Source organism: Calonectris borealis, chromosome 17, assembly GCF_964195595.1.
Source record: "Calonectris borealis chromosome 17, bCalBor7.hap1.2, whole genome shotgun sequence".
Taxonomy (NCBI): domain Eukaryota; kingdom Metazoa; phylum Chordata; class Aves; order Procellariiformes; family Procellariidae; genus Calonectris; species Calonectris borealis.
Window position 1 is genome coordinate 16789654 of NC_134328.1, and position 16302 is coordinate 16805955.

Genomic DNA, 16302 nt, shown 5'->3' on the forward strand with positions numbered 1-16302 from the left:
GAGCAGATATGCACGGAGGAGATGTGCATGGAGCAAGGGATGTGCATAGAGCAGATGTGCACGGAGCAGATGTGCACGGAGCCGATGTGCATGGAGCAAGGGATGTGCATAGAGCAGATGTGCACGGAGCAGATGTGCATGGAGCAGATGTGCATGGAGCAGGGGATGTGCATAGAGCAGATGTGCACGGAGCAGATGTGCATGGAGCAGGGGATGTGCACAGAGCAGATGTGCACAGAGCAGATGTGCACAGAGCAGGAGATGTGCACGCAGCACATCTGCATGGAGCAGATCTGCACGGAGCAGGGAATGAGCGTGGAGCAGGAGACTTGCACAGAGTAGGAGATGTGCATGGAGCAGACGTGCATGGACTGGCTGGGGCTGGAGCAGATGTGCACGGATCGGGGGGAAGGGGCGGAAGGGCTGGCTGGTGCCAGCTGCCCTGATTTTAACCCAGCATCACGAACCCTGTTCCCACACACCGGCCCCTTTGGGAGGGCAGGGAAAGCCGGGCGGGGGCTGGGCCTCGGCCCATGAGCTGCAGCAAAGTGGCACCGAGGGCTGTTCCCGAGAGCTGCGCCGTGCGTGGTCAGAAGGTGCAGGTTTGGTGGGAGCCGGGCAGCCGCGCTGCATGGGGGAGCTGCCCGGGGGCAGGGTGGGAGGCTGCAGCTGCCCGGGGGGCTCAGCATGAGCCTGGCACCAGCACAGGGTGAGCTGGCACGGGGCTGCAGAGGCCACGCGTCTCCCAGGACCCCACGGGACCAGCACTATTGCTCTTGCTCTGAACACAGCGGGACTGGACGGCACGGCTGTTTGCTGGCTTTAATGAGGATGGGCTTGGTGCAGTGACAAGAGAACACAAATTATGGACCTGCTGAGCCGGGAAAGTGCCGGTGGTGGCCCGTGCTGGTGGAGACAGGCGTGCGTGAAGTCCTCCTGGTGTAATCGGCACCAAACAGCTTGCACAAGGCGGAGGTGCTCAGCCTTGTGCCTGATCCTGTGTTCGAGATGGCTGCTGGCTCCTGGGAGAGCTGCTGCCGAGCCCCGGCCCAGCCGGCCCAGCCCTGAGTCTCACCCGGCACCGCTGCTGAGACGGGAATGAATTAGGGGAGCTTTGCCAGCTCTGAGCACAGCGTGCCGAGCTTGGACCGGGGTGTGCCGTGCAAACGGATCCACTTCTTCTTTACTGTGCCCTGCAGAAATGTCCCTGCTTCCTCCCCCAAACAGGCTCTTTGGCCTTGCAGGCCGTGGTGCCACACGTCACTTGGCAGCTACCCTGACGCTGGCATACTCGGAGCAGGCTGCGCCGGGGCTCCTGCCGTGCCGCGGGGCCACGGGCAGGGGCTGGAGATCGGCGTAGTGGATGTCGTTGTCCTCCTTGCTGCTTTGCTGCAGAAGTGCACACAAATGGTGAATGCCGTCACAAGAAAAATCTTGCAAAAATAACGCTAACGGCAGGTTCAAGCCGGGACGGCAGTGCCACGGCTGCACAGATGGCCCCGGCCGTGGTGCGGAGCGTGCCGGGACCCCGTGCAGGCGGCTGCTGCTCACCCAATGCCCACCCCGGCCCTGGAGCCTTGCAGAGTCCCTGTAAGCCGGGACATCGGCGCGGGATGCTCTTCCCCATATACACGGCTCACTCTTACCTGGCTGGGCAGATGTGAGGTCTCTGCATCCAGGACTTTGCTGCTAGGGGGGAAGGACGGCCATTAGAGCTGAAGGAAGCCAGGTCCCCTCCCCACCCACCCAGCACAGCCCTCCTCAATTCCCCTCCTGAATTTTAGCCGGGCTCTGCGGCCCATGGCCACACATGATGCCCACACTGAAGGCAGAGGAGAGGGACAATGTGCTGTCTGCACGCCTGGGCCAGGCTCAGACACCGCGGTGAGGGGCTGCAGGGAGCTCCCCGGCGCTGGGCGCTCCCCACCACACACTCCCATGAAATACAGAGAGAAGCAGCATGGCACAGCAATGCGCCTGTGAGTAAAGGACCTTTTCTGGGGAAAATTACAGCTCCAGAGGGAGAGGAAACCAGAATAAGGCAGGTGGAATAAGGCTGTTTGCTCGTCTCAGGGTGCAGAAGGAAGAGGTGGTGGGTACAAACCTGGGGGTGCCGGGGGTCCCTGCACAGCACCGCAGAGGGATGAGCGAGAAGCTGCCCACGGCCGCTGGCCTGGCCAGGCACTGGCTCTCCACCTCGCCTCTGCGCTTCCTCCTGTACATGCAAAGGGCGACGAAGAGGCCGAGGAGGAGGAGGAAGCAGAGCACTACAGCTGCAGCCACCATGCTGGGAACCAGGGCTGTCTCTGTGGAGATACAAGGCAGAGCAGGGAGAGGGTGGTGGGCACGGGACAGGGCGGGACCCTGCCATGGGCAGGGCAGGTGCCATGGGACGGGGTCCCCAGGAGCAGTGTCCCGCTGGGCTGCACTCACCGTGCAGGGACACCACTGTGCCCTTTCCATGCTGGAACATCTCAACACCGCCCACCGATCTGCTGAACTTCACGCAGTAATAGGTGCCGGCATCCTCGGGTTGCGTATCCCTGATGCGGATGCTGAAGTCCGTGTTGGACTCACCCACTACCCTCGTCACGCGGGGGAAGGAGCCCTTCTGCTCATAGACGGTCTCGTTCCCACTGCCCCAGCCCTTCAGCCACTTCACGGGGCCAGCGGGACCATCTCCGGACGTGGTGCAGGTCAGGGTGAGCGTCTCCCCCGCTTTCACCGACACCTTCTCCTGGGGCTGCTGCAGCTCGAAGCCCTGAGCCTGGGCACCCGCACCTGGGCACAGCGACAGGAGGGCAGGGGCTGAGCGGCGGAGCGAAGCAAGGGCTTGCTCCATTCACCCTGAGCGGCACGGGCAGAGCAGCCCCAGCTTGCTCCGAGTTTGCAGCTGGCACAGCTAAGAAATATCCCTGGATATGGCAGAGACAAACCGCGGGCGCTGGGAGGGGTGGAAGCCAGGCTCAGAATGAACAAGGGGCAAATTTGTATCCCCTCTTGCGTCATTAACAGGAGACGCTGCGGGTGCTCGGAGTCCAGAGAGGTACAGAGGGAGCCAAGGGCAATTCCTGGCAGGAAAAACTCCCGAGTGCTGTTAAACATTAACGCCCCAGCTCAGTACAACACGAGCCAGGATTACTGGGGCTCTGCGAGGAATTGGGGTTCACAGCCTGGGGCTGTACGCAGCCAGCCAGGGGCCGGCTCCGAGCAGGGATGTGCAGCCCCGGAGCCGAGTGCAGCCCCCAAACCCCTCCTGCCCAAAGCCCCCCGCTACCTTCGGGACCGGCTCGGCAGGGCTCGGCGCTGCACACCGGGGGCTCGGCGCTGCACACCCGGGGGCTCGGCGCTGCACACCCGGGGCTCGGCGCTGCACACTCGGGGCTCGGCGCTGCACACCCGGGGCTCGGGGCTGCACACTCGGGACTCGGCGCTGCACACCCGGGGCTCAGCGCTGCACCCCTTGCCCCCGGCAGCCCCGCGCAGCCCAACAAGGTGGTCGGAAGAGGAAATCCCCCCCGACCGGTGTTTGTCTTTGCCGGCCTGCTCGCGTTAGCGATCTGCTGCGGCGGCCGGGCCTCCCCCCCGCCGTCCCCCCCGGGCAGCAGCCGCCAGCGGGGCAGGGAAGCGGGAGGGCTGGCGGGGGGCTGCCGCCGCCGCCCCGCTCCGGACTCACCCGAGAGCCGCAGCGGGAGGAGGCTGAGCTGCCCGAGCAGGAGCTGAGCCGCCGCAGCCGTGCGCCAAGCCATCGGCACTGCCCGAAGTTCGGGCTCCGGCTCCGGGAGCAGGAAAAGGAGAAGCTGCGCAGGAAATGGAGGCGAGCGGGCGCGGGCTGTTAACGCTTTTGGTGCCTGCCCCGGGGCGGGCGGGGGGCAGCGGCAGAGCCGGCCGGCAGCTGCCCCGGGCGTCCCCCCCGAAGGGCATCGTCCGAGGGCGAAGCGGCTCCGGCTCCGCCCCGACCCCGAGGGGCTGCGCTGGGCGCGGGGCAGGGGAGCGGCTCTGCCCGCCCGGCTCGGCTCGCCGGCCCGAGCGCTGGCTCAGGGGGGCTCAGGCGAGGCCCGGGGCCAGCTCTGCACCACGGGCCCAGCGGAGACGCCAGCCCATGCCCCCCCATCCTGCCGACGAGGGTTGGGTGTCCCCCCGATGCCCCGGAGTGCCGAGCCGCGGGCTGGCCGCGCATCGGGGAGCCTGCCGGATCAGGGCCCCTCTCTCTGGCTGCCCGGTGCCGGTGGCTGTGGCGCATATCTGCGGGGAGAGCGGGACTGGCATCGCTGGCGAGGACCGGCCTCGTGACACAAGATGGCGTGAACGCTGTGGGAACCAGCTGGGACTTGCGCAAGGGATCCGTGGAGGAACTTGGCCGGCAGCGAGCCCCTTCCTTCCTCTTTAGCAGGGCAGAGCCCAGCGCCCTGCTGAGCCGAGCTGAGCCGAGCCGAGCTGAGCCGTCGGGGAGCGGGACACAGAAATCACCATGGCTCCGGCGACGCGGGCGCTGCCTCTCGCCTGCCTGATGCTGCTCTTGCTCCGCAGAGCCCCGGGTGAGTGGGGGCCCCACACAGCCCCAGTGCCTTTCCCACGGCACGCTCCCCCGCGCCGCTGGCAGGGCAGTCCTGCCCTGTGCCCGCGAGTATCGGGGCTCTTCTCTCACTGCCTCCCTTCCAGCTTGCTTTTATCCCCAGCCAAAGAGTTTGTTTTACTTCAGCACATCCCGGGGGCCCCGAGCCCTCCCCATCCCGCAGTCCCCAGCAGTGCCAGCTGCCCCGGGCGGCGAGGGATGGGGACATCTCTCTGTTCCCTGTTCTGGGCTCGAGGCCAGGGGTCTGGCGATGCCCCGTGCTGTGCCTCAGATCTGGAGCCCTTCGTCAGCCCCAAACCCTCCTGTCGCTGTGCCCAGGTGCGGGTGCCCAGGCGGGTCAGGGCTTGGAGCTGCAGCAGCCCCAGGAGGAGGTGTCGGTGACAGCGGGGGAGACGCTCAACCTGACCTGCACCACGTCCGGAGATGGTCCCGCTGGCCCCGTGAAGTGGCTGAAGGGCTGGGGCAGTGGGAACGAGACCATCTATGAGCAGAAGGGCTCCTTCCCCCGCGTGACGAGGGTAGTGGGTGAGTCCAACACGGACTTCAGCATCCGCATCAGGGATATGCAACCCGAGGATGCCGGCACCTATTACTGCGTGAGGTTCTGCAAGGCGCTGGGCGGTGTCGATGAGGTGTTTCGGAGTGGAAAGGGCACGGAGGTGTCCGTGCATGGTGAGTGGGGCTCCCAGAGCAGCTCCTGGTGGGAACCAGCCCTGCTGGGCGCAGCTCCCGGCACAGCCCGGCCCCTCCCAGCCCGGTGGGCTCTGCCCGGGGCGAGCGGGGATGGGGAAGGGGCTCGGGGGCCAGCTCCAGGAAGGGGTCCCGTGGGCCATCCCCAGGCGCATCCGTGGGGAGACCCCCCTCCCTGCAGCCCCGGGGCTGGGCGGGGGTGGCAGAGCCCAGTCTGATGGCCCCATGCTTCTCCCCGCAGCCAAACCCACCCCCCCGGTCGTGTCCGGGCCCGGCCGCAGAGCGGGGCCGGGGCAGTCGGTGTCTGTCACCTGCACGGCCGGAGGGTTCTTCCCCAAAGACATCGGTGTGAAATGGCTCATGGACGAGGCCCCGATCTCGGCTCAACAGCCCCAGGTCACCCCTGGGCGGACGAAATCCTCCTACAACATGTCCAGCACCGTGACGATGACGCTGCAGGAGGACGACGTCCGCTCGCGGCTCGTCTGCGAGGTGCAGCACCCCACGCTGACGGCCCCGCTGAGGGGGACGTACCAGCTCAGCAAAGCCCTGCGAGGTGAGGGCTGGGGGGGGGCCGGCGCTCGGGGTGTCCAGCTCCCGTGGGGCTGGGGGTCCCGGGGCGGGACAGGGCACCCTGCGGGCACCCGAGGGACGCCAGGCACCAGGAGCTGCTTTTCTTCCCAGTCCCCCCACGCGTCCGCGTGGTCGCTGACCCGCCGAGCCCCGTGGAGGCGAACAAGACCGTGAACTTCACCTGCCACGTGAAGGGGTTTTACCCAGGAGACGTGGTCGTCACCTGGCTGGAGAACGGGACGGAGGTGAAGGTGGAGAACATCTCCCGGCTGGTGCAAACCCCCCGGGGCTTGTTTGAGCTGAGGAGCCTGGTGGAGGTCAAAGCGACGGAGGAGAAGAATGGGTCTGTGTTCGCCTGCCGAGTGGTGCACGATGGCCAGGACCCCATCAGCGAGACGGCCGCGCTGCGGATCGCCGCCCCAGCCAGGGAGGGACTGAGCGACTGGTCTCAGACAGATAACGGTGCGTGAGAGCTGCTGGGATGCGGTCCCTGCTGGGGAGGCTTTAGGATGTCACCCCCCCGAGAAAGCTCAAAGTCCCACCAGAGTCTGGTTCAAGGACACAAAATCTCCATGTTGGGGGCTGGGGGGGGTGGTGCTGGCCGGTACCGAGCTGTCGTCATCGGTGCTTCAGGTGTCACCGGGCCAAGCCCAGCTGTGAGGCTGCAGGGACTCGGTCGGTACCAGCGTTTTCAGGCCTGTGGCGACCTGTTTCATTCATGTTTCAGACAACTTGCTCCTCATCTATGTCGTGGTGGGAGTGGTCTGCACTGTGCTGGCACTGCTGGTAGCTGCAATTCTTTACCTCATCCGGGCATGAGACCTGCGGGGTCCCCGTGGCGGCGGGGGGCTGCGGGATGCCTGTCCTGGAGCCCGGGCTGCTCATGTCCCCTGTCCCCCCGCAGGTGTGAACCTCCTGTCCAGCCCCAGCTTGTGGCTTGGCATCCTGCTGGAGAAGGGGCTCCTCAGCGGCCTCCTCGTCTTCCTCTTCAAGCGCGGGAGGCATGAGGAGGGGAATGCCGGAGCCGCTGCCCTGTCTCACTCCGTGTCGGCCCCCGGTTCCTCGGCTCACGGTGGCGGGTCCCGGGGCTCGGCCGCCGCCAGCTTTGTCGTGTGCACCTAGAAATAAAAGGGCCGGGATGCACAGGCTGCCCTGGGCTGCTCCGCGCCGCCGGTCCCGGGCGCCCGGCCCTGGCCGCAGCCCCCGTCCCCTCGGCACCTCCGGCCGCGCTCCCGCTGCTCCGGGCACGCACGGCCCCGCCAGCGGCGGGAGCGGGACGGGTCCCGCGGTGGGGAGACCCGGCGGAGTCGGGGGTAGCCGGGCAGCCCCCGGCCGCGTCCCCATGACCGGCTGCTCTGCAAGCCCGCTGCGGGGCTTGTGGGGGCGCGTCGCGGTGCTTGGGCTGCCCATCCCCGGGCTCGGGGCTGCACACCCGGGGCTCGGGGCTGCACACTGGGGTCTCGGCTATGCACACCCGGGGCTCGGGGCTGCACACCGGGGGCTCGGCTATGCACACCCGGGGCTCGGGGCTGCACACCGGGGGGCTCGGGGCTGCACACCCGGGGCTCGGCTCTGCACACCCGGGGGCTCGGGGCTGCACACGCGGGGCTCGGGGCTGCACACCGGGGGCTCGGGGCTGCACACCCGGGGGCTCGGGGCTGCACACCCGGGGCTCGGGGCTGCACACCTGGGGCTCGGGGCTGCACACCCGGGGGCTCGGGGCTGCACATCGGGGGCTCGGGGCTGCACACCCGGGGCTCGGCTCTGCACACCCGGGGGCTCGGGGCTGCACACCCGGGGGCTCGGGGCTGCACATCGGGGGCTCGGGGCTGCCCACCGGGGGCTCTGCACACCCGGGGCTCGGCGCTGCACATCCCCGGGCTCGGGGTTGCACACCGGGGGCTCGGCGCGGCGCATCGCACCGCCAGGCCGCCAGGGGCCGCTGTGTGCGGCGCAGGGCAGTGCACATCGCTCGGGGGTGTTTCCGCCCGGAAGGGTTTGTCGGCTCACAGGGGGCGGGGCGGGGCGGGGCTGGCGCGGGCCCCGGCGGGGTTTGGGCGCTGCACCGCGGCAAGATGGCGGACAGGGAGGAGGCGCTGAGGGAGTTCGTGGCCGTGACCGGCGTCGAGGAGGAGCGAGCGCGCTTCTTCCTGGAGTCCGCCGGCTGGGACCTCCAGGTAGCCCCGCCGCCGCCCTGCTCCCCTCCGCCCTCCTTGTCGCCGGCTCGGCCCGCTGAGGGGGCTCGGCGGCGGGGCCGCGGCCCTGGAGGCCGTCGCGGTGGCGGAGCTCGGTCTCCTGCACGCTCAGGCCTCGCCGGGCGGCCGCTCCCGAGTCCCCGGCCCGTCGCCGGGCAGCGAGGGCCGGGCTCAGCCGGTGCCGCGCGTCCGGGGGCTGGCTGGGGCCGAAGCCCGTCCCGGTTGTCTCGCTAATTTGAACGTAGCTAATTCCTAGCACGGGGCGAGGAACCGGGGAGTGCTGGATTTTGCCGGGTTTGCGTCGGTTTTTCCTTGAATGCTCGCGAGGTTGTTAGTGCTCTGCTGTCCCTACTGTCAGCAGCAACCCCAGCACCCCCAAATTAAGGGGGAGATCGGCCACCACTCTGACCTGCTCCTGTCTCCATCCCCCTCATCTGGCTGTGTTAAACTCCGGGTCTACTCATGGATGTCACAAAAGCAGCTGTTTCAGAACAGTAACTTTAGCATAAACCCTGTAGAAATATTGCAGAATGAGGGCCTCCGGTCGGGGAAGTTGCTCTGGCGTACCCGCAGTGGTGAGTGTCCTGCCATAACAAAGCCAAACACTGGAAGCTGGCAAAGCCTCGCCTTTGCTAGGACCTCCAAAGGGGGAATTACGTGGAATGTCTTTAGCGTTGATGGGCCTTAAAAGGTCCACGTGATAGAAGCTTCAGCTGTGTTATTTGTTTGTGGTTTTGCCATTGTTCTGGAATGTTTGCTCTCATCCTGAAAAGCTCCTGCGGTGTTCCTTTCCAGATTGCGCTTGCCAGTTTCTACGAGGACGGGGGTGACGAGGACATTCTGACCCTTCCCCAGCCGACACCCAGCTCCGTATCCAGAGGCACCGCAGCCAGGTGAGGAGGGAGCTTCAGCTCAGGCCGATCTGTTTATTGGCGGCTTGTAGACCTGATAGTGAAAACTATTTACATAAAAACGCAGGCATACATAAAGCATTGATGTATGTTAATTTTCAGGAGAAAGAGCTCTTCATTTTGAGCTGTTTCGCCTCGTATGGCTCTCTAGAAATTGTGAAAACATTTACACATCGCAAGCGCAGATGCTATTGCACAACTAATCCAAAGATCAGTTAGGACAACTTGCCTCATTGCTCAGGAAAAACTTGGTTTGTCTTTTGAGGTTAGAAGACAATCGGTTGGTGACGCTTTCATTTGAGCAGATTGAGATTAGGAAAAATATTTTCTAATTTTGTATGACACCTGATCTGATCAATTCGAGCATTTTACAAAAAGAAATTAATTCGCCTTACCAAATCCCTGTGCGGTAGGGAAATACTATCCAGTTTTAAAGAGAAGGAGTTACTGACTATGTTTTGAAGGAAAAGGGCTCTCAGTTGAGGCTTTGGTGAATAAAGTCCATACTGCAGAAGAACCCTCTTTCACTTTGGATCACAGCTAACAGCCTCGGCAGAAACAACAAGAGGGGAAGGATGGGGAGGCCGGCCTGTCCTGGGGCCTGGGAGAGAAACCTGTGCTTGTGCAGGTTCGGAGGTGGCAGCTCCTTGAAAGAAGAAACAAAATCTGCACGCGAGCAGGGGAGGCGACTGAAGACTCACGGCTTTTTCTGTGTCTGCAGCTGCCGTCTGAGCCTCCTCCAGTGCACCCGCTCCTGTTCTCTGTTGGTGTGGCTGGCAGAGAGGTCCAAGAGCCTGGTTCACCACTCGGTTACGCAAGTGCTGACCTGTCATTTCATAGAGTGATGAATCAGACTCTCAAAGTAGAACAGAGTCAACCTGACTGCCGTGTGCAGGAGCTTTTGCTTATGTTGTTGAAATGTGTCGTGAGGCTGACGTACTTCTCTGATTGACTTTTGCAGTGACCATAGAGTAACATCGTTTAGAGACCTTGTTCATGCGCAGGAGGATGATGATGAAGAGGAGGAGGGACAGCGGTAAGTTTTCAGTTAAAGACTTAAAACCTGTGTGTGTATCCCTGCCCTTTTGTGATGGCTTACCACTTGTGCACAGTTTTTTTTAAAAAGCAGATTTAAGTCAATACAAAATTCCTGTAGTAAAAACTCTCAGGTTTGGCGCAGAAAGGTTGGTAAGTGCAAAGTCTGTGCACAAGCACGTGCTCAGCATTGCTGTATAAACACCAGTGTTCTTCGCTGAATCGTGCCGTTGAGAGAAAGCCTGAGGTGGGATGTGGAAGCCCTAGGTTAAGAATAGAAAAAAGCCCAGATCGTCATTTGTGTCCGTAGAGAACAGAAATGTGGCAATAATGCAGGGATTGTTTTTCTTTCTGCTTGGGTGTCATGGTTTAACCTGGCAGGCAGCCAGGTTTTTGGTTTTTTTGGTTGGGGTTTTTCGGGTTTTTTTGTTGTTGTTTTTTTTTTTTAAGTGCTGCTTAAGGGTAGTATAATGGAGTGTGGAGATGGAAAGAAAAATGTAGGTCCCCTTTCCAAAGGGAACATGGCACACTAGTGGGAATGTCATCTATGATGTCGGCTGTAAACAGTTAAATACCCTTAAGGTTAACAGGCAAGGTAAATTGAATGGAACTGATGTATCTTGAGGTGGCTCAGTCTAGGTAGGCTGCGCGGCCTTCTGCAAACAGATGCGAGCTTGCTCTGTATGTGTTACAAGCCAGCTGGAAGCTAATAAACCCAATCTTCCAGAAGTGCTTAATAGCACTTCACTGACTGTGCATTCATGGCTTCCAGTTCAGATCCGTCCTGTGTGCGGTAATCTCTGTGTGGCATGAACGTGGGCCTTCCCTCGAAAGACCAGGTAGATGTTGCCCATCTTCTTCCATCTGACAGGTCAGAGACTTGCTGGAAGTCTTGTTCAGCTTGGTAATATCGCTGGTACTAGCATTTGAAACTGAGCCTTGTCAGGCTGGACTATTTCTCTTGCTAGGTCTGAGAGAGTTACCACTTTATTGCTGTTGATCAATAGATAATTTTACAGTAACTGACATAAAAAGAAAGTCTCTGCAGTACAGGAACTTGAAGTGGCTACAGTAGCAGATCTGCTGGTAGTAGCTACTATCTGTAGATCCAAGCTGTACAAAAATGAACTGAATCCTGATACAAAACTGCTGGGTCCTGTCACATGCGTCTCCTGGAGAAGCAGCGGTCCAGTCTTTCTCAGAAGCCATGTGCTTTCTCTTAGGTTTTATGCCGGTGGCTCAGAGAGAAGTGGACAGCAGATCGTTGGTCCTCCGAGGAAGAAGAGTCCCAATGAGTTGGTGGAGGATCTGTTCAAAGGAGCAAAGGAGCACGGTGCAGTGGCGGTTGATCGGACGGCCAAGAGCGGTGGCGAGACTAGCAAGCCTAAAGTGAGGAGTGATGAGTTCTTCCTCCTTCTGTTCCCCGTTTCAGTTAAGGCTCCCCCAGTGACAGCTGTTTGGTACTGTGGAGTCCTGGAATTATCTTAAAAGGACAGCTAAGTCTGGACTCCTCTGTAGTGCAGCTCCAATTCGTGTGTCAGAGTGGCAAGAAAAGCCACTTTCTTGTGCCGTATTTATTAACTTGTTCAAGCTGGTCACTGCCTGCAGGACAGTAGACATTGCTGATGCCACAAAGCCCCCCTGTTCATCCGTAATGGTGTTGGGGAAGGGGAAGCAAGCTGTCTTGGGTTTGTGTCATTCTGTCATCTCTTTGCCTGCCCCTCTCTCTTGCAGCCTTTCGCAGGGGGAGGGTATCGCCTCGGGGCTACTCCGGAGGAGGAGTCTGCTTATGTGGCAGGAGAGAGGAGACAGAACTCTGCTCAGGATGTGAGTATCTCTCTGTTCTGCTTTGTAGATGTCACCTGAGGGATTTCTCTGCTATAGCTACACAGCTTGCGAGCCCAGAGAATTATAAAGCTTGATAGAAATTCAAGAGGACAGAAGTATGGTAAATCCTGCTTCTCGTGGGATTTCTTGATTAGAAAATAGTAGATGCTTAGGTCTTGGGTAAGCAGTTTTTTGATAAACTTTTAATTAAGAATCTGAGCGTTCCTTAGAAGTGCGGATTGTGAAAAGTAGTGTGCAAAGAGCACGGGGCGATTAACTCTTCTTTATCCATTGAAAAGGTGTGGAGCTAACAGCATCAATGCAAGATTCTCTCGTGCTTGGTTTGTGACCACATATGTATCTAGGCCATGGTGGGAGCTTGGTTTAGGCTCCTCGCCTAGCGCACTCTTGGCTCTTCAACCATATTTATCAAAAAAGGAACTATGGTGCCACTTTCTAGGAATTGGTGCATGACCATTACACGGCCAGTGCTTTGGGCTTTTCCCTCAGCCCAGAAGAACCTGGCTGGAATGTTTTCTGCACCTTGAAATTCCTCTGCCAGTCAGGAACTTTTCACTTTGCATCCGGTTATTACTAAGTTCTTACTAAGATGCTTCAGTGAGGCTGATTGTTGTTTGGGGACTGTTGCAGGTGCATGTTGTACTGAAGCTCTGGAAGAGTGGATTCAGTCTGGACAGTGGAGAACTGAGGAGCTACCAGGATCCGTCCAATGCCCAGTTTCTTGATGATATCCGCAGAGGGTATGTAGCGAGAGGGGAGAGAAAGAATAGCTGTATTTTGAAACACAAGCATTTGTGGAATCCAGGATGCTGAATCAATGGCGCATTTCACCTGAGCTTTCTTATAAGAGCTAGATTCTTAACACGGAAACTGTGGGAGGGCAGACTTGAACATTTACTTCAGATAAATGGGAAGTGGCCTTGGTTTGTATGGGGCCTTGAGAGTTCAAAGTAAACAAACAGACCTTCATATTTGGGCTGAGAATTTCCAGTGCATCATGTCACTCCAGGTGAGGGCCAGGGAAAAGGAACCTTTAATTTGTGTCTGTTAGTGGGGAGGTGTGCATCTGCCCTGTTAATTAAGGAAGAGCTCACTGCGATTCCTGAAATTCCAGAGGTCTGTGGCTGGCACTTTTTCTCCGCACTTTCCCGACTTGCTTCTTCAGGCAGCTGCCTTAGGACACTCTCTTGCAGGGAAGTCCCGGCAGAGCTGCGCAGGTTAGCACGGGGCGGACAAGTGAACCTGGACATGGAGGATCACCGTGATGAAGAGTATGTGAAACCTAAAAGTGTCTTCAAAGCTTTTACTGGAGAAGGACAGAAGCTGGGCAGGTGAGAAGACGGCAGTGCTGGTTTGCTACGTGTGTGATGTGCGACAGTAACTCGAGAGTTTTGCGAGGTTGAGCCTTTTGGTTCATCTTTCTGAAGAAAAGTGCCTGTGGTATGTGAGGTGTTCCTCTAAGAGAGGAAATGAGGCTTTCTGGCATGTACTGTGAGATGGCTCAGTCTTTACGTGGCAGGAGGCGGATCCCTCGTTTGGAACACCTCGGTATGTCACGTAGAAGCAGTGTTTCCAAGTTACACTGCCCCTGTCCCTGTGCGTGTGTGAAGACCTGGGATGTGGTGCTCCAAAGGGAAATGGTAGAGGTGAAGTTCTAGACCAGTTCCTGCTGACTAGCTGATCCTAAATTCTCACTTCCAACTTGCGTTGGTGTCTCTTGACCAGAAACCCCGGTAGTTGGGCCCAGCAGGCGATACGCTCACTGCCTGGCACCCTGCAGCCAGGGGAGTCGTTTGGTTTTTAACAGCTCGCCTTGTGTCTCCCTGTTCTCAGCACTGTGCCCCAGGTGATGGGCACCAGCTCGCCAGCCCAGCAGGCAGAGAATGAAGCCAAAGCCAGTTCTGCCATCACTATTGATGAGTCGGAGCCCGTCACCAACATCCAAATCCGCCTCGCCGACGGTGGGCGACTGGTCCAGAAGTTTAACCACAATCACAGGTACAAACGCAACAGGAAACACAGATTACTAACTGGGAAGGCCTGAATGACACTGCAGACTGTGCACAGATGGTGCAGATGTTAAAATCCTGGCTAACCTGCTAAAGGGAGCTCTGGGGATCCTTCTGTACAGGTGAAGAGGAATAAAATTGTTGTGGGGTTTTAAGGCAGTCGTTAACTGTTGGAAGGATAGGATTTGCTTTCCAAATAGTGATGGATTATAGCCAGTGATACTGCACCTGGGAGCTTCAGTATTATCAGCAGTACTTTCCTTAATGTCACCTGTAAGAAACTGAATCTCTTCTAAAGGCTTTAGAAACTGTCAGATAATTAGGAACTTGGTTCAGTTATTCTGACTCTCAGTTCAGACTTTTCTACTGGGCTGTTCCCTGTGCTGAATGGCACTCCAAGGGGTGCTCTTACAGCAGTTCAGTTCCCTTGGACAAGCAAAGCTGGCTGATATACTTCTGTTTCGTTAGACTTCTCTCCTGAAGTCCTTCTCACCTGCCTGATCTCAGAGAGCATGGCCATTTGCTTATACTCATTCCTCCAATTTGTACAAGAGAATCAAGTAGGATGCAAAAAGTTACAAAAACCTTCTTCTACGATTGGGTGCAGGAAATAGATTCGGTGTCGCTGTTGTGGCCGCTCTTGGGAGTTGAGATCGTCTAGGTTATGCTGTGTGTGATGCGCTCAGTCACTTAGAGCAGCTAGTGTCAAGCAATTTGTTAATCTGTTCATCTTGAAGGGTTCAGAAGCTTTCAATTTCAAATAGCTGCCTGACAACACAGATGTTCCCACTGGGCAGTATAAAAGAACATTTAGCCCGAAGTCTTTAGCCTGTAAAGCAGCTTGTGTTATTTCACTAAATAGCAGCCTACGGAGGAGTAGGTTAAATCAGAATTGTCTGGCTGTGGCCTCTACTCTTAGCTGAAGAGCAAGTGCAGCGACTGCGGGGTTGCATGCTCCGGAAAGGGTGAATTTAGGCTGTTGCCATGCGCTTTTACAGGATGTTCAGTAACAGGATCGCCCTTGTGTGTTTGATCCCTTTGGACAGGATCCGTGACATCCGGCTCTTCATAGTAGATGCTCGGCCAGCGATGGCTGCCACCAGTTTCGTCCTCATGACCACCTTCCCAAATAAAGAGCTGACTGATGAGAACCAAACCCTGAAGGAAGCCAACCTGCTCAATGCTGTCATTGTTCAGCGGTTAACATAAAGGAACCCACCTCTCGCCACACGCCTGCCCGCAGTGCGCATGTGTCGTCTCGTCCTGTGCGTGCACCTGCGCCGTGCAACACAGGCTCACATCTACTCGTAGCTCTGGGTTCTTAGGTCTCGGTTGGACTTTTTTCTCTTTAGTTGCATTTCCCATGTTTTTTTTTTTTTTTTGTGATGATCAGTGGACTTTAAAATAAATAAACGAAACGAATCCGTTTTGAAAGGAGCTGCAGCCTATTGTGCCACAAATTCTCCCACGAGAGTTCAGTTACCTTTGTGGATTGTGTTACTGCGCTCTTTAGAGGGGAGGAAGGTAAGGGGGAAGGGAGCTCCCGGGAAGCAGTTTCTGTCCGTTGCCAATTGCCTGCTCATCACAATCTTTTTGCTCTTCCCTCTCCTCCAGGGATTGCTGCAAAGTACTCCCTTTATTTTCGCACATTAAATATAACCTATACGAGAATGGGTGATCCGATTGTCAGGATAATGGTTACACTATTGTAAAAGCATTGTGGGGGAAGTCTTTGTGAAACAGCTGTTGCTCAGCGTAGGGAAGACTCCGTGTGCGTGCAGGTGCAAGGTTTAACACACTTCTTGGGCTTTTTCAGAGGGACAGTCCTGACTTTCCTTCCCTCAGCAGAACTCTTAGGGGCATTCGTTGCAGTACCCACCTGCTCTTTCTCCTGCAGTCCAGACCGACTGCAGTTTTAATTTGCTGTATTGCATTTCTCTGAGAAACCCTGCTGCTGACTTTTTTCTTTCCAAGAAGGCACAAAGCTGAATCAGCTTGAAGTGACTGAAAGTAAAAGGCAAACAGAGTCTATCTTACTGGAAAGCAAGTTTTCTTTTAAGAGGTGAATTACTGAGATGGTGGAAGCAGCTCAGGTGGAAAAACTCAAGGCTGTAGTACCCTTTGATTTATTTCCTCTCCTCTGCTGAGGACTAACATAGCTGAACACCTGGAATTCTCCAGCTTTGGTCTGTTCCGCTATGTGTGTTTTGGGCTCAGGTCTCCATATCTTTCATTCCTTTGAACAGACTCCTGCGGGTGAATTCCTTACGCCTAGACACGAGGGACTGGTAGCGCTGGTGTAGCGTCACGCGTGCGAGTTGCCATCTAGCGTTGTGCCACGGCACTTTGCAGCGACCCGCGGCGTGCTTGCTGTGCTAGCCCCCGGCTTCGGAGCAGAACTCGGAGCTGGGCTGAACGTGGGCCTCCAGGCGCCAGCTAAGCGGGAGCAGCGCTGCACCCAGCGG

At 58.2% G+C, this 16302-nt stretch overlaps 3 protein-coding genes across 5 annotated transcripts; 2 read left to right on the top strand and 1 right to left on the bottom strand.

Annotated features, from left to right (window-relative positions):
• Window positions 1-808: 808 nt before the first annotated feature.
• LOC142089832 (signal-regulatory protein beta-1-like) lies at window positions 809-3916 on the bottom strand. 2 transcript variants are annotated; one of them, XM_075166845.1, is made up of 5 exons: window positions 3677-3916; window positions 2434-2781; window positions 2105-2306; window positions 1647-1686; window positions 809-1389 (listed from the first exon to the last, which is right to left on the bottom strand). In XM_075166845.1, the coding sequence occupies exons 1-5, from the start codon at window positions 3747-3749 to the stop codon at window positions 1261-1263; spliced, it is 792 nt and encodes a 263-aa protein (XP_075022946.1). In that variant the 5' UTR covers window positions 3750-3916; the 3' UTR covers window positions 809-1260. The 2 variants fall into 2 exon arrangements, with proteins under 2 accessions (XP_075022946.1, XP_075022947.1); XM_075166846.1 differs by having other exon boundaries at window positions 1647-1689; window positions 3677-3781.
• Window positions 3588-6987, top strand: LOC142089830 (tyrosine-protein phosphatase non-receptor type substrate 1-like). 2 transcript variants are annotated; one of them, XM_075166844.1, is made up of 7 exons: window positions 3588-3817; window positions 4394-4538; window positions 4895-5248; window positions 5508-5822; window positions 5951-6301; window positions 6567-6625; window positions 6744-6981. In XM_075166844.1, the coding sequence occupies exons 2-7, from the start codon at window positions 4472-4474 to the stop codon at window positions 6747-6749; spliced, it is 1152 nt and encodes a 383-aa protein (XP_075022945.1). In that variant the 5' UTR covers window positions 3588-3817; window positions 4394-4471; the 3' UTR covers window positions 6750-6981. The 2 variants fall into 2 exon arrangements, with proteins under 2 accessions (XP_075022945.1, XP_075022944.1); XM_075166843.1 differs by lacking the exon at window positions 6567-6625 and having other exon boundaries at window positions 3617-3817; window positions 6744-6987.
• Window positions 6988-7570: 583 nt separating this feature from the next.
• NSFL1C (NSFL1 cofactor) lies at window positions 7571-15274 on the top strand. The gene is made up of 9 exons (XM_075166850.1): window positions 7571-8016; window positions 8830-8927; window positions 9907-9981; window positions 11204-11369; window positions 11715-11807; window positions 12459-12568; window positions 13022-13159; window positions 13662-13826; window positions 14884-15274. The coding sequence occupies exons 1-9, from the start codon at window positions 7915-7917 to the stop codon at window positions 15044-15046; spliced, it is 1110 nt and encodes a 369-aa protein (XP_075022951.1). The 5' UTR covers window positions 7571-7914; the 3' UTR covers window positions 15047-15274.
• Window positions 15275-16302: the final 1028 nt, after the last annotated feature.

Bases quoted from the DNA above. Each gene is read 5' to 3' on its own strand.
- LOC142089832 (XM_075166846.1), bottom strand. From the start codon at position 3,749: ATGGCTTGGCGCACGGCTGCGGCGGCTCAGCTCCTGCTCGGGCAGCTC. The intron at 2,782-3,676 runs GTGAGTCCGGAG...CGCTGTGCCCAG, and splicing joins CCTCCCGCTGCGGCTCTCGG to GTGCGGGTGCCCAGGCTCAG. The intron at 1,690-2,104 runs GTTTGTACCCAC...CTTCCCCCCTAG, and splicing joins GGGACCCCCGGCACCCCCAG to CAGCAAAGTCCTGGATGCAG.
- LOC142089830 (XM_075166843.1), top strand. From the start codon at position 4,472: ATGGCTCCGGCGACGCGGGCGCTGCCTCTCGCCTGCCTGATGCTGCTC. The intron at 5,249-5,507 runs GTGAGTGGGGCT...TTCTCCCCGCAG, and splicing joins CACGGAGGTGTCCGTGCATG to CCAAACCCACCCCCCCGGTC. The intron at 6,302-6,743 runs GTGCGTGAGAGC...GTCCCCCCGCAG, and splicing joins CTGGTCTCAGACAGATAACG to GTGTGAACCTCCTGTCCAGC.
- NSFL1C (XM_075166850.1), top strand. From the start codon at position 7,915: ATGGCGGACAGGGAGGAGGCGCTGAGGGAGTTCGTGGCCGTGACCGGC. The intron at 11,808-12,458 runs GTGAGTATCTCT...GGACTGTTGCAG, and splicing joins GACAGAACTCTGCTCAGGAT to GTGCATGTTGTACTGAAGCT. The intron at 13,827-14,883 runs GTACAAACGCAA...CCCTTTGGACAG, and splicing joins AAGTTTAACCACAATCACAG to GATCCGTGACATCCGGCTCT.